This window comes from Pipra filicauda, unplaced genomic scaffold (assembly GCF_003945595.2).
Source record: "Pipra filicauda isolate LSUMZ 115617 unplaced genomic scaffold, ASM394559v2 scaffold322_size837228_pilon, whole genome shotgun sequence".
Classification (NCBI taxonomy): Eukaryota; Metazoa; Chordata; class Aves; order Passeriformes; family Pipridae; genus Pipra; species Pipra filicauda.
Window position 1 is genome coordinate 382,444 of NW_024104446.1, and position 15,855 is coordinate 398,298.

Sequence of the window (15,855 nt, forward strand, 5' to 3'; positions counted from 1 at the left end):
TGTACATTAGCAGTTTATTCATATCATAAGAAAACAGTACTCGTGTAGTGTTTCTGCTTAGTGGTTATGTTTGGATAGGAGAACCTTTTCTCACTTTGTAGAACATGCACAAAGCTTCCTCCCTGCCATTCTTTCAATGTATTGCTCCATTAATCCATTGACTAAAGTCTAGTCCCTTACCACAATTCTTCCACTTTGTTGCAGAGTATGTGTTGTTCAGCAACACGCAAAGGATATGGAGGCACCTACATGACTTTACTAGAACCTTACCCTACCCTACTCTATGACTGTGTTTTCCTTTCAGTAACCTATAACTTAAGTTTCCTATATTATAAATCCAACTTACCATGTCCGTGTATTAACTTCATATCTGTAAAGGTCATCCACCAATCCATATTTATTGCCAGGTAACGCTTTGTATCCACCATGGACATAAATAGATTTAGTCAGTTCATCATAGACACTTGTATGGCCGTATCCACCTTGCACAATTGCTCCTTTTGTTTCTGGTACAAGCCAAGAATTAGACCCTGAAACAGATAGACAAAAACCACAGGTTTAAGGTTTACTACTGCTAACACACAGTACTGGGAGTTTTAAGTACATAAAGTCATTTCCACTATAATTCTAAAATACAGTCATAACTAGGGACTTGTTTTAAGAAGTAATTTTATACCAGTGTATCAAAATATCTGCAACTGGATAATGCTGTTAATGACTATTATCTGCTATTCTTAATTAAACCACAAATACATTGTTGTTACAGCTGCCAGGCAGTATCTCATACTCTCTCACATGCGACTTCAGCATTCACACAAAACAAACAAAAAGCCTGAATTTTTCTGAAAATATGAAATTAGGAGTTATGATTAATTCTCACCAGAGATGGCTGATGAGAATTCAGTGCTCCAGCTACTTCAGATGCATTCGGAACACCTGTGCTCAGTCATGGGGAATCTGGAGAAGCCTGACAGGCACTGAACTGCTGTGAGCCATGAGAAGCACGTAACATAAGGTAGCTCCAAGTATGCATGGGGGTAGGCAAACAATTTGGTAGTAACTACAAAGTTATTGAGCTAAAATCCAGTTCCCAAATACTGTTTCTTAGTTATTTAACTGCAAATATACCTATTCAGTTGCTGATAACTCACAGAATAATCTGATAGCAGCTCATTAAACTGGCATTTAAATCCACATTTTACATTACATCTCTAATAACTGCAAAGAGACACCAAATAAACCCATACACGATAGTTATTATGACTGAAGAATAAAACACAATTGGAAAATATTTTACCCTAGCAAAAAAAAAGACAGAGATGTTAAGTAAGTTCTTGCTGCCTGTAGCCCAGAAATGTCCTTTTTTCCCCCCTTCATCTTCCCAGATGACAACATAAGTCACAAAAACAGCAAGCCAGGAAGTATTCCCTGTAGAAGGCAGCCTATACAAAAGAGTCTATGATCATTAGGAGCAAGTTCCATGGATGTGAAATGGAAGAAATAATTCACTTACAGCCTTTTAAGATTGTGTCAGAAGAACAGCAAGTATGGACAAGGACATCCAAAATTGAGCAGTCTCCTAACTCAGCCTATATTGGCCACCATTATAAAGTTATTTATCCAAGGCTAGCACACAACACCATACACCTTGCTGCATCTGAAAGTTAGTTTTCCATTTCAATTTCTATCTGATATTATGTAAGTAGCTTACATTAACTCTTTTTCCTCTGGATTCTTCTGTTCAGTGAAGAGACTCATGTTTTTCAGTTATTACTGATGCTACCGTCCTTTCATTAAACGATTTCCAGGCGCTGCCTCCATAAGTTACATTTTTTTCAGTAACAAGTGCTTATAGAAAGTTATAAATTATAGATTATATGGAAGAATTGTGCTGATTTTTGTGTGTATGAATGCTGATATTTGTGTAATACACTATTTATATCTGACACAGTATATTTATGTGTAGTGTAATGTAACTAGTATTTTATTCCAATCTCTGAACTGGGTATTATCATCCTATTAAGAAGCGCAACCCTGAACACAAATATTAAATTGGTACCAATAAGACTGTATTTTACATACATATTACTTTGATAACAAAGAAATTTATTTGATACAATTTATGTAAGAGGGTTGGTGAGGAGTCAACCTGCAGATACACCATCTATTACCAACACCATCTCAATGTATTTATTTAAATAATCATCAGTCCTAAAGATTGGCATATATGCTTTTCAGGAAAAAGAACTATTTCCCCACATAAATTTACACAATGGTGTTGATAATATGCATAATAAAATATTTTGCATTTATATCTGACTGTTTTGTACATTTATGTAGCATTATAGTTTATGTAGCAATGGTCAGGCTTGATGATATTAGAGGTCTTTTCCATCCTAAATGAGTCTATGATTCTATGTAGCATTTAGAACACTACGACAGTAATATTCACATTGCATGACTTTATATGACTTGCACAGAAATATGAAGAGCTGTTCCTTCTTGCAAAATAAAAACTACCTAAGTTTGAGAGAAGAGGTTCAGCATCATCTCTCTGAAATAAAAGTTAAAACCAGTATTACAGTTTCTCCCTCAATTTCCCATTCTAAAATTTAGTTGAGTTGCCTGAATTTCAAATGCTGAAATGTGTACCTACAGTTTTGATCTTTCACACTTCTTCAGCATCTTGAAAATTGCATCATTCAGACAAAAATACACTTCTGTCTCTATTTAAAGACATTACTATGCATATGATCTCTTTTTTTATGAAACTTATTGATATGAATCTTCACCTTATTTTCTAAACAAAAATTCAATTTTTATTGAAAGCATTTACATAACCCTTATCATACTCAAAGACATCCCACTCTTTCTATCATTACACCATAAGAAGTACTTGATTGATCAAATCAGTCATGTGAAACTGCGATTTCAACAGTTTAAAAAGTCAACCACAGAAAGACCTCCATGAATGAATAAGCCAGAAATAAGGAAAGAGGAGACCACATAGGACTCCATTATTTTTTTCTTTCCAGATTTAAATTTTAAGTCTAAGGGTGTAAAAATAAGGTCAAATTAATTTTGAAAATAATCATAAAAATAATATGGGTATGCAGAAGTACTACATAATAGAATGCAAGCCTCTCCTTTTCATTTGTAATTTGACATTTTTCATCAATATCTGAGCAATTTTCCAGAGAATTCTACCACATAAAGTTTCTATTTAAGTGCTTAGGAAAATCACTATGATAACTTCAGATAATTAGATCTCAGATACCAAACCACTAGACAAGAGTTACAGGCTACAATATTCTGGTCACTTTGTCCAACAGAATCCCAAACTTCAAGTCCAGTTTTAACATGACCCTTTCCAGAAGACTGACCAACTGACAGAAAAAGAGAAAACAGGCATCTACAAAAACATGTAAACAGAAAAAGGAAGTGCAGCTCTGAGAGAGAAGGTAAACTCATTGATTGAATGAACTGAAGCTGGGGGTAAGACACTGTTCCAAAATTCTGACAGACACAGTAAGTGAAACTCCTGACCCAGTAGCAAACATTCTTAACAAAGCTGGTTAGATATTGCCAAAGAATGGCAATCATAGTGCTGACAGTGAAGACTAGAGGGAGGAGAGGCAAGATCTAAACTATTACAGACCTTAATCTCACCTCGATAATACACAAAGGTTTAGAACAAAGAGTTTGATTTTGTTCTGCTTTTTAAAAGGATAAATAAAAAATGTTGAAATAGTGGGAAACTGTTTCACTGGACAGTGTAAAGGTGCCAAACCATTTACACCACCTTTAGCTAAAAAAATTACCAAGAGAAGGAAGGGTAGGTGTTCTCTGTGTCTGGGATTTGGTCACTGAAAAACAAACAGTAATGAACTACGTTGGGAGGTGCTGAGACTTAGCACCAGGCAGACTTCTTAAGGAACAGAATTGGTGCATTGTATGACACTGACAGAAATTTAAGGAGCACTAACTGCATAAATTTAGACTCTACTGATACACAGAAGTAGCAGAAAAACATGCAGAATGAACTGTAAGATCTTGGCTACCAGAAAAAGAAGGATCAAAATTCCACAATATCTTAAAAGTATTACACACTGGGATTAGCAACATGAACTTCTATAAATTGGAAGCTCATCAACTGATAATGACCGACAAGAATAAGTAGGAGCACTGCTTCATCAGAGAAAGTCTATGAGCCAGTAATGACTTTCTCAAGGATGCAGTACAAATGTCATTTTACTATATACCAACTAAGGTATTCCTAATAATGTAGAATTAGGCACTAGACAAATCTCACCTAGAATATCTCACAGGTTTTTCTAATCATCCATGTTGAAGAGAGATGAACTCCTTGTGGAAAAGGTACAGAGAACTATTAGAATGACAGTGGAATAGATGAGGTTGCCTTAATTAGACTTGCAGAAGGGAGGATTTGTATCTATAAATATAATTCAAAGACAATTCCAGGGAGATGAGCTGCTTACATTAAACAAGTGAATATAAAACAGGCCACTGATACAGGTGGGCTATGAATTAGAATATGCCTAGTCACTAAAATTATAACCAATTTTCCAATGACATTGTGCTTGCAAGAAGTTAATCACATCCAAAGGTGTAACACCATTCTATCATCAAAGAATGCAAAACAAATGAAATAAGAAATAAAAGCTTTTTTTTTCCCCAATTCATTTCTTTGTATGAAACAGTTTAGGATTGCCAAATCAAGGAAGCTCCAAATTTGAGCAATAGTAATTTTGTAATTTAAAACAGAAACACTGAAATCACATTTTGAGATAAAGTTGTTTCTAAAAAAAAAAGGTTGAAAAAATTATATGCAGTAATAAACCCTTTAAAAATCCAAGGAAAGGTAGATACACTGGCCTGATCTCTCCTTACCACAATACAATCTTCAAATAGATCAGGTAAAAAGCACAAAATATCCAAGAAGCACCGTAGTGTGCCATCTTCATTTCATTGCATTGACAAATTTTAAATTTTTTCAAGCAACCATGAAATTTAAGCTAACTTACAAAAAAAGGACACGTTACATCACAGGGCCAGTTTTTTTACATTATTTCAAATAAACACTTATAATCCAAAGCAGTCTATAATCTACTTCTGAAGTCATAAAAAAAATCAGTCTAAAAAACAAAATGATATTCTGCTAATCCAAAGAAATCTCTGTCTTGTAAAGAAACAAAATAAAATCACAGAAGACTTATTCAGAAGTTTCTTACTATATAAGGAGCTTTTATAAATCTCTGCTAAAGCAAAGCACTGTTGTTCTATTCACCTTGAGACTCACATTGAGACTCTTAGAAGGTTTATGAGGTATTGCAAACCTAAAGGGAAATAAATTCTCCTGGGGAGTAACCCGGAAAAGCTTTATGGTTCAAGTTAGTAAAATCATTCACATAATTGCCATACCAGGATTTATTGGTTTCTCGAAAATCATAAGTCCAGGTATAGCAAAAAAGGACAATAGGAAGCCCTTTTGTTCCTGCAGCATCCACCATACATTCAGAGCAGAAACAAATTCATGTCCTTTTGCATGGTGAAAATCTGACTACAAACCATGTCCAATTTACTCCAGAATTTACTTCACTTTGATAGGAATTACTTTCTTTCCTGATCAGACAATGTCAATTTTCAGACCATGTACACCTTCGATTGACACGTTTTGTTAACAAGAACAACGTACCTACATGAGAAGCCTGGGAATCTACAAACACTTTGCAACTTCTTTAGATGTTTCTTAACCCAGACTCCATGAAAGTCAGTCACAGTAACTAAAGTAGGCTTTAGCACTAGAATTCCACGTAAATTCCATGTATCAAGTTCACCAAAAGAACTGGATCACTAGAGGTTTTAGTTCCTACGAACCAAAAGCTAAGCCGCCTCTTTCTGTGCCACTTTTTCTTTCAGTAGGCATTTGGTAAATGCTTGACAATAGCCTTCATTAGGACTAAAAGCCACAACTGATAACATTTAGAAAGAACAGAGCACTACAATTTGAAATTTAAGGTATCATATGTTTTTAAAGCAAGCAGAGAGAGAGAACATTGGGTTCTTATTTTTCTTTCGATAACGTCACAAGCCCTTATTTATATCATTTTTTTTTCCTATTCAGGTGAGTTCACAGCAATACTTCTATCACTTCTTATGTCTTAAGTTTGGACTCAGAACTGCTGAAGTCTCCCCAGAAAATAGTCAGTCTTGGTTCAAAACCATCATCTGGAATTTTATGGTTAAAAATATTCCTACACCTGCAAAACTGTAGATAAATGCTACAGACAATACAGAATTCAGGAAAATTTACCAAAATATTCATTTAACTTAGACAGGAGGGAAAGGAGGAAGATGCAATGAGGTAAAATGAAACATGAGAATTATCCACAGCAGAAGTGGTTCAGTTACAGCACACAGACCATGATCTGCAAAGCCCTGCATGCCCCAATAATCAATCCTTCATCAGATGAGTAGATTCACTGAAATCAATGGGTTTCCACATTAATACCCTATATTGTTACAAGTTCCCTTTATATTTGATGTAAGTGAATCACATTAACTAACTAAATTTCTCACTAGTATATGGTGAAAACAATCTCAAAAAGGAGACACAAAAATTTGAGAATAACTGAGAATCATAATAACAGAGAGAAGTGCTTTCTCTTACTCAAAGCTTGTCATCACGGTAGGAAAGGTTTGGGGGGTTATTCTTTGTGTTATATATGCTTAGTTATTGTCTGTTTTATTAATCCTCCACAAACAGAGTTGTAACATTAAAAAAAATTAAAATAGGAACAAGTTGTCCATTTCAACCATAAGGCCATCAATAAAATCACCCAGGCAGAAAACTTTATACTACAAATCATGTTCCCTTCTTCATAGTTAAACTAACCACAGTAATAAATGAGAATAAAATTGGTACTTCTACTCCATACTAAATAAGCAGCAGTTGAAGAAGCAAATAATTTTAAGTTCCAACAGACATTACAGTGTATAAGCTTGCAGAAAACTAGAACAACACGTTGTTCTCTTCAAGAGGAAAAAAAAAATCATCTTTGGTAGGTTAAAAAACCAACTCTCTGAAATTAAGGTTTTCCAAAAAATGGTCTTTAATGGTCTTTTAATGGTTTTTAGTTTCAAAAAATTGTCTTTAAAATCTTAGAATACTGTTGAGAACATCATTCTAAGACCAGAGTTTTATAGTAGTTTTTATGCAGTTAAATCAAAATTTTTCAGTGTGGATAAAGCACATCATGGTGCTCTTCCTCTTATTACCATTCACTTTTATAATTTTTCAACATTGTTATAAAATTTCAACACTGCGATCAGAAATAATGCCAGGGAGAATAAGAACCTTATCAGTTCTGAAGGGACTTTGCCAACCTATAAATCTGCTTAAGCAGTGTCTATATACATATGCATACATGAAAAAAAGTTAAATGAAACAACTATATTTTAAAGCATTATAATTGTTTTTAAGTATTACTCTGAAATTCTGTATTATGCATTCTGTGATCGTATAAATAACTGAAGGACTCAGATTAATTCAATAGAAAAAAGGAATCAAAAAAAGTAGGAGAGGATTATAATTTGAATTAGTGGGTATATAAATATTCCTAAAAACTTTTCAGGTGTAGAATAACTTTTCAAGTTATTCCATTGAAATAATACATTAGATGTATCATATATATGATAAAAAGATTTCTCTTGGTTTATTTAATTCTAGCATTTAAAATCACCCCGAGGAACAGCTTGTGGTTTGCAGAAAACTAGTGTTCCTTTGCAATTATTTCCTCTAACAGCAATGTGTATAAACTTTGGAGAGTACCCTTTATACAATGATGAACTAAGTTGTGATATTTAAAAAAAAAATCAGAATGAAAATAGAGCAACCTTAAAGAGCCTCCAAAATAACTACATTATTGTTGGTTTTGCTCTTCTACTCTAGGGTAAAAACAGTAAGTCTGTGTTTAAAAAGATCACAAAAATAACCACTGCATGGAATTTCTGGTTTCAATTTTTATCCCCTTTGGAGTACCATGACCGTGTACACAATAATACATAGAAAAAGTCATGGTGCTCCAAACATGTATGAAATGCTACTGCTGAACAAGAAATCTCTTCTATATGATTTGAAGGAAAAAAAGATGAGGTTTTATTTATTTTGCAAAATACATACTTTTCTTTCTGAAAATAGGAGTGATATTGACTTGAAAAATAGTACTTTTTTATCAGTATATGATAAAAATTATTTGACTTACTGATGTAGTATTCTTGCACAATGCTTGTGTAACCATATATGGAAGAATATCCAAAAATTATAATCATAACCACATCTCTGCTGTCCAGCTCTACTATGTGTGCTGAATGACCTTCCACAGCATATTGCTGGCCATGTACAAGTACTGCAGGAGTTCTGGAGCTCCATGTTTGACTGTGTATGTTGAAAATCCACAGTTCATCAGTAACATTGCCATTATTTGTTTCAATTTTGCCTCCATACATGTAGATGTCTTCCTGTAAAAATTGGAAGGGAGAGAGGAGAAAGCACATAATGGATTACAGAAAGATAACATCTGAACTGCATACTCCTGTGCTGTGCAATATTTCATAACTGAGCTATCTGATTTAAATCTTCACATTTAATCTTACATTAACCAGCTCGATATCAGACACTAATCCCAAACAATGATATTTAAACTAAGCCAACAATGATAAGGAGTCCATTTCTCTGAAAAATAAACCCAGCCATGAAAATGACACCAAAATGAATCTCAAACAGATTACTTCAACCAGAAAACCTTTAATTACATGCCTCTTCTAATTCAAACTGCAGCACTCTATTTTGAAAAAAGTTAAACAGAAAGGTTATTATATTGTTTTCTTAAGGAACCATTCATAGAATTAAAATGTGATTTTCCACACACTCAGTCTGTAGGGATTTCCATCAGCACATTCTCTCTCAACAGCAAAGTAACTTAAGTTCTGAGAAAACTCACAGTCATCAGAACCCAAAGAAAAGGGACAATGTGTGTATGGAATCATAGAATGGTCTGGGTTGCAAGGGGCCTTAAAGATCACCTCATTATAACCTCCCTGCCATGGGCAGGGACATCTTCCGCAAGCCCCGTCCAACCTGGTCTTGAACACTTCCAGGGATGGGGCATCCACAGCTTCTCTGGGCAACCTGTGCCAGGGCCTCACCACCCTCACAGGGAAGAATTTCTTACTAATATCTAAACAAAACCTGCCCTCAGATCAGTTTGAAGCTATTCCCCTTTGTCCTGTTACTCCATGCCCTTGTCAAAGTTCCCTCTCCGGCTTTCTTGGAGCCCTTTTAGGTAGAGGAAGGTGCTATAAGGTCTCCCCAGAGCCTTCTCTTCTCCAAGTCGACAGCCCCAACTCTCTCAGCCTGTCCTCTTGGAGAGGTGCTCCAGACCTCTGATCCCCTCAGTGGCCCTCTGGATTCACTCCAACAGGATCATGTGCTTCTTATGTTGGGGGCCCCAGAGTTGGACACAGTGCTCCAAGTGGGTCTCACAAGAGAGGAGTAGAGGGGCCGAATCACATTCCTCAACCTGCTGGTCAGGCTGCTTTTGATGCAGCCCAGGATGCAGTTGGCACTCCTCTTGAACACATTTGCTAAAATCAAATCCCAGAGGGGAGTTACTTTGAGTTCTTTTTAAGGGATGCAAAACAGCTTTTCCAGCCATCGTGAACCATGTACCTCAAACAGCAATGCCATCTGTTCTGATAAGTAATGAATGATTTACTTAAATATTGACTTTTCAGTCAAATCCTACTAAATGTCACTTCATCTAGAGTTACAAACCAAGGTATCCAAAGTCACAGAGCAAATTCTAGCATATTGGCTTCACAGACTTGCTCAAGGAGAGTTTATAATGCGCAGAAAAAAAAACTGCCTCTGGTTCTAAGAATGATCCTTAGTCTTTGCTAGAACATAGCAGAACCAAATCCCATTTGCATGGTGTTTGTACAGTTGGCAGTTGTCTTCTGCATACTACCATATAGTTTACATTAAATTCAGTCTTACCAGGTTTAAATTAAAAAAATTAATCTTTTTTTTTTTTAAAAAAGGAAGCTGCAAGTTTAGCACATCTGGTTTGGCATGAAATATTGAGCCTCAGATAAAGAGGTCGAAAGATAAAGAAACTACCTAAGAAATTTGTATCAATCATGTAGAAATTTCAGATTTATGGTACAATGAACTGATGATAGGATCTAAAAAGAAATGTAAACTGCATATTATTATCATCACGCACATCACGAAAGATGAACTCTTGACTGTTGATGAACAGGCAGGCATGTCAAATATAGGTATCAGTAGAAGATAGTTTATTTAGTCCAGCAAAACAAAGGCTTGAGAGGGTTATAATGTTGTTCCATATGCCTGTGGTTGATGGCAAGTAACGGAGTCCAGAATAGTAAGAAAAGCTTCCTCGTAACTCAGAAAGAGTAGTCAGCAAATGACTGACCAAACTGTCTGATTGTCAAGAGTACACTTGAAATTTATGCAACATTTTGAACTTTTTTTTTTATTTGAGGCAGGTGAACATTTCTCTATTTAGAATTTAAATCGTTCCTATACAGGGGTACTCTGTGCTATCAATTAGTTTGGACTGGTGGTGTTTGAACAAAAGATGTTCACATCCTTCAGTAGGAATTTGTAGTAGAATTAGAAAGATATATATCTGAACCCATTCCTTTCCTGTGAGATAAAACATTTCAAAGAGCTTGGCAAAGACCCACAAAAGCTGAAGGAGGTTGTGCACTGATCCAAAGGAATGGCTTGAACAAATATTCTTCTGAAAGGATCCTCTATGGCTCATTCATTACACTTCCACATAGATCTCAAAAGTCAAATCAGCATTACTAAAATAATAGACTACTTATTTTTAAATGGAGATAACTAACTACAGCCAAAAGAGGGAGCTAATTAAGGAGTTCCTGGTACTGTATGATAGTATTTGAAAAAAAAAAGTATTTCTGACACTGAGGAAAGACACAAAAAAAAAAAAGAAAAGGTGATCTAAAGAGCTGCAAAAACTTTGAAACAATTACTCGGACTGCTGACAATAAGAAACTCCTCCTCATAGTTCTGCTTAAACAATTCAAAGTTCAGATAAAAGAACACTTCTGTGAGGAGAATCTTTGTAAGTCAGACAGCAGGTCCCATACACAGCATTCTTCACAGTGAAAGAGACAACTGCTTTATCAACCACAAAAACATTTAACTAAGCTTTGCTAAAGGCTATTTATGAAATTAAGAAGCTCTTAATGCTGCGGAAAAACACTTTAAAAGTTAGTGATGATCAGCTGAACATTAAAAAAATAGACTGAGGGATTGAAGTCAGTAGAAGAAATACTGAAGTAAAATTAAAAAATGCTACAAGCATAGGCAGGATAAGACCCAATATCACAGGCACATAAAGACAGGTGTTTATTTGGAAAGCATAATCAAGAAGGAACGGTAGAAAGAATACAAGTGTAAATGGTCCTAAGCGGCCTAAAGATTGTGGTAGAAAAGAAATTCCCTTATAAACTTACACTATCTTTATAAATTACATAAAAACTAGGTATAAATCAAGGTATACAATAAAGATGAGGCTTTCAGGAAGATACAATTCACAAGATACAGAGTTTAAAGAGTGCTAGTACACAAACACTCCTGACCTTTAAATTAATTAAGTGCAGTAGACATTTGTTTATATTAAAATACCACATCACAACAGGACTACAAAGTAAAATAAAAGCAACAACAAAAATAGAATTGAGAGTCTTTGCGAAATTAGTGCAGGAGAAGTGTGAGGAATCTGGCCCAGAGGAAAGGTCTTAAAAATTGTACTCCTCAGCCTGGAGGAGAGAGAAGATCAAAAGGCAGACTTGGCCAAGGAAGAGATAACAAAACACTAGGCAGATAAGCACCAAGAAGATACAAGGCCTCCAACACATTCATATTTTAAATTTTTGACACCACGTGTCAGAAGCAACACCTTCAATCACAGTGGCAGATAGTAAAGTTTAGCATTTACTCAATAAATTAACCTTGGTCACTTTAGACATATTACTTCACATAAATAAAATTACCTAAGAAATGACAAAAACCTTTAAAGACAATGTGGGTTTAAAATGAAAATCTCATATAAATTTTACCAAGTGTATAAAATTACACTTGAGAGTTCCTGCTCAGTAGGGAATTCCAGCAAAAATGACAAATATCTTCCTGTAAACTGAGCAGGCAGACAGCTCCCTCAATCATGACATTCCTGATTCCTACAGATCACTTCAGTTGGTTTCTTGGTAGCTGTTCAGGTGCAAGCCAACAAAACCAGCAGTGTAGCTCCTGTTAGCTTCAATGCAACCAAAACTTTCCAACAAATGTTTCCATTTTCTCAAATCATGTTTTTCCCCCAAGAAAACTACTTCAGTGGAAACTTTTGATGAACTATAGTGATAGAGAAAGATGACAAAAAGTATATGATCTGTAAATATTTGACTGTGCATTGTGGGCAGAGAGGATGGCAGCTGAAGGCAGGAATGATAAGATAAAAGGCAGGATTTCAACAAAATAGTTAAATCACATTTCCCAAGAGAAGAAAACATTCATTTGATCTAGTATTTTTCTTACAGGGTAATGATTGACATACACATTTTGACCAGCCAAAGTAAGACCAAGAGAATAACTCAAATACAGGAGAAAAAGTAAACTGTCACAATTTGAATCCTGCCGGAGGAATCAATACAATTTACAGCAGTGAAATTCCTCCTAACTTCTTCATCTTATTGATACCATTATCTTCTCTGTTAAATAATCAAATAATTAAAATAAAATTAAATGCCTGGTGGGAGAGGGTAAAAAAAAGGAAGCCAGCCTCTTCAGAGTGTTTTCCAGTAAACTGACAAGAGGTGATGGGCACAATTTGGATTACAAGAAGTTCAATTTACATGTAAGAATAAACATTTCTCTTTTTTTCAGTGAGGATGGTCAAGACTGGAACTGCTTGCTCTGAGATCCTGTGGAATTGAATGCCCTTGGAGATATTCAAAACCCAACTGGAGCATATCTGGAACAACCTGCTGTAGTTGACCCTGCTTTGAGCAGAGAGGTTGGTTAAGATGGTCTCCAGAGGTTCTTTCCAACCTCAACTAATCCTTGTGAGTCTGTGAAAAACAAATTTCTAATACAGGTCCACCTCTAAAAAGCCTCTTCCCTACTTAATTTTCTGTTACAACCAATAACAAAAATAAGCCATTTGATGATCGTGAACAATATCCAAATTATAAAAGTAAAAATAGTTTCCTTCTAAAAAAAAAAACCAAACAAAAAAAGCACACACACAAAAAAAACCACAAACAAAAACCCCCAAAACAAAAAAACCAAACCAAACCCACCAACCAAGCAAACAAAAAAAACCCCCAAAAACACAAAACCCCACCTTGAAAAGTTTCTTACTTAGTGCAACTAAACAGATGACACAGGAAAAATTATAGAGTTCTGGTAAATCTGGTAAAATGGCAATCAGCTTAGCAACCTGAACTCTATAATTTGAGGGCAAAACTCTTTTAGAAGTCCAGGAGAGAAAAAAAATCTTACAGTGTGCATTTCTCCTTAGTTACAGCAATGAAGAAATTGAGGCTCTACATGAAAGCACTGATTTCTGTAAATTAATAGATCTTTCAAATCCAAAAATAAATCTCCCTTTAAATGAGTAACCATTAATTAATATGGCAATTTTTGCATTTGAAATTTCACAAAAACTGAAAAAGTAACCCCCAGAATTTCCACAAAATAGGTAAATGGATATTTATTTTTAATAGTGGTAAAAATTTAAAAATTTGCAAAAATGACCTGTGATCCAGTATGTTTCATGTTCCTGACTTCTAAGGCCATGTACTTGCAACTGCTGAAACAATTGTGCCCAAACACTATCACACAGCTTTTGCATAATAGCTTTAACAAGTCTTCAAATCCCTTGACAGAGAGATTTTTTCTCATTTTACGTTGAGAAAACAAATGAAAACAGGGTAAGGAGGACAGTCAAAAAGATCACCAAAAGAGCAAGTAAGAGCACTCACTCATCTGTCCCAGACAACAGACTATCCAGCAGACCACAGTAACTCTTCTATATCCTTCATGCTGAAGCCTGAACAGACGACCAAAATCATTACTTCCTTTGACCTTGGACAGGTTGTCTTCCCTACACCATATTTCAGTGTTAATATTGATTTTATATTCCATATAAATGCAGTAATTCAAGACTTCTAAAACTTCTTATATTTTTATTCCTTAGACTTCACAATTTTTCACTTTTCCTAAAAGAACAATACTTATCAACTGCTCTGACTGTACCTGGGAATTACACACTGTTATGCAAATTCTGCCTGCATTCCAAAAGAACCTTATCTGGTAGTTACCACTGGAAGAAAAAAAGTATAAAGAAAATGCAACAAAAGGGTAATTTATAATCCATTTCTAATGAATTGGAAGCAAGTCAATCATGTTAAAATAACCACATCATTTTCATTTTGTATTTCTTAACTGTATCATGGCTACACAGAAATTAGTTTTCTGCCGTAATTCTTATATAAATCCAACCTGTTCTTGAGGAATTGACCAAAGAAATGCTACTCACAAACCACATGAACAGTCATTCTCTCTTTTCTTGAAACAAAATTATCAATCTTTTTTCTCCCGTAGACTGTATCCATGCATTACTATATAAACTAATTTTATACAAATTAACAGGACTCTAAAATTCATCAGAACTTGTTCTCTATACTTTCACCTGGAATTACTAAAAGTTTAGTCAAATCTTTACATCATTAAGAAATGTCTCAATTCTTTTTTCCAAGCAAAATATAAGTCACAAAAACTGTCATCTGGCAATAATTCATCCATCACAATCCTCTTTTCTTCATCCAACATGTGTCACCTCATTAGGACTGTCTAATAGCTCTGCCTTTCCCCAAACTGTTAGCTCCTTGAATATGGTAACAATATCAAGAACATTCTATCCATTATATCAAAAGAAAAAGATTAATTACATTTCTACTCAATCCAATAATCCTCCCATTAGATCAGGACTGACAGACTGGAGGACAGTCTTCACTTAACTCTTCCTCCTGCAGCCTGATTTATTATTCTTAGCTTATTGTCAAACTATACCTTCTCTGAATAAGAAACTGATTAAGTTACATGAGAAGTATATTATAACCTAAGTTCCCAGCAGGACCAAATTCAAGCTCAAGACAGTACATACTGCAGCAATTTGTATGTCAGGACATTAGCTTAATCGAGAATGCTGCCACATTATGCCTTCATTATTTGCAGTTTTCCACATGGTTGCTGGATATATTTAAAGGTATTAATTGAGCTGACGATACTTGGATTTCACTTTCAAACCAATTGGAATAAAATCTTGAAACAACAAATGAAAAATATTGCACTTCTACATAAAGAACCAATCACTTGATGAATTAGGTCTGGTTAATCGAAGGGAACACTGAATAGGCTTTTGTCCAGACTACATGCAAAAGTGTATGACAGCTCATCTTACCTATTTCTCATACTTTTGAGCTCTGCAAATCAGAACTAGAAAGCAAATTGTGTATAAGATGTAATTAAAAGTATTGAAACAATAAAACTAGGTGGTACAAATACCTACTAATAAAACAGGCAGAAAATACTTTGAAATTCCTAGTGCTGCTCAAATTATACTACAATAGCCAACAAAAATAGGTTTTAAAAGAATAACAATAAAACAATTGGTGAAAGATTTTATCTCATTCATATTAAAGGAGGAAAAGTTT

General features: G+C 34.9%; 1 protein-coding gene across 3 annotated transcripts in view; it reads right to left on the reverse strand.

The window, feature by feature from the left end:
- Positions 1 to 15,855, reverse strand: part of ATRNL1 (attractin like 1) — a 379,876-nt gene that overhangs the window by 302,487 nt on the left and 61,534 nt on the right. For all 3 annotated transcript variants that reach the window (XM_027740024.2, XM_027740021.2, XM_039383740.1), the window contains exons 8-9: positions 8,286 to 8,541; positions 347 to 530 (exon numbers count right to left, since the gene is read on the reverse strand). In XM_027740024.2, coding sequence (XP_027595825.1) covers positions 347 to 530; positions 8,286 to 8,541 — 440 coding nt within the window. The remainder of the gene's footprint in view (positions 1 to 346; positions 531 to 8,285; positions 8,542 to 15,855) is intronic.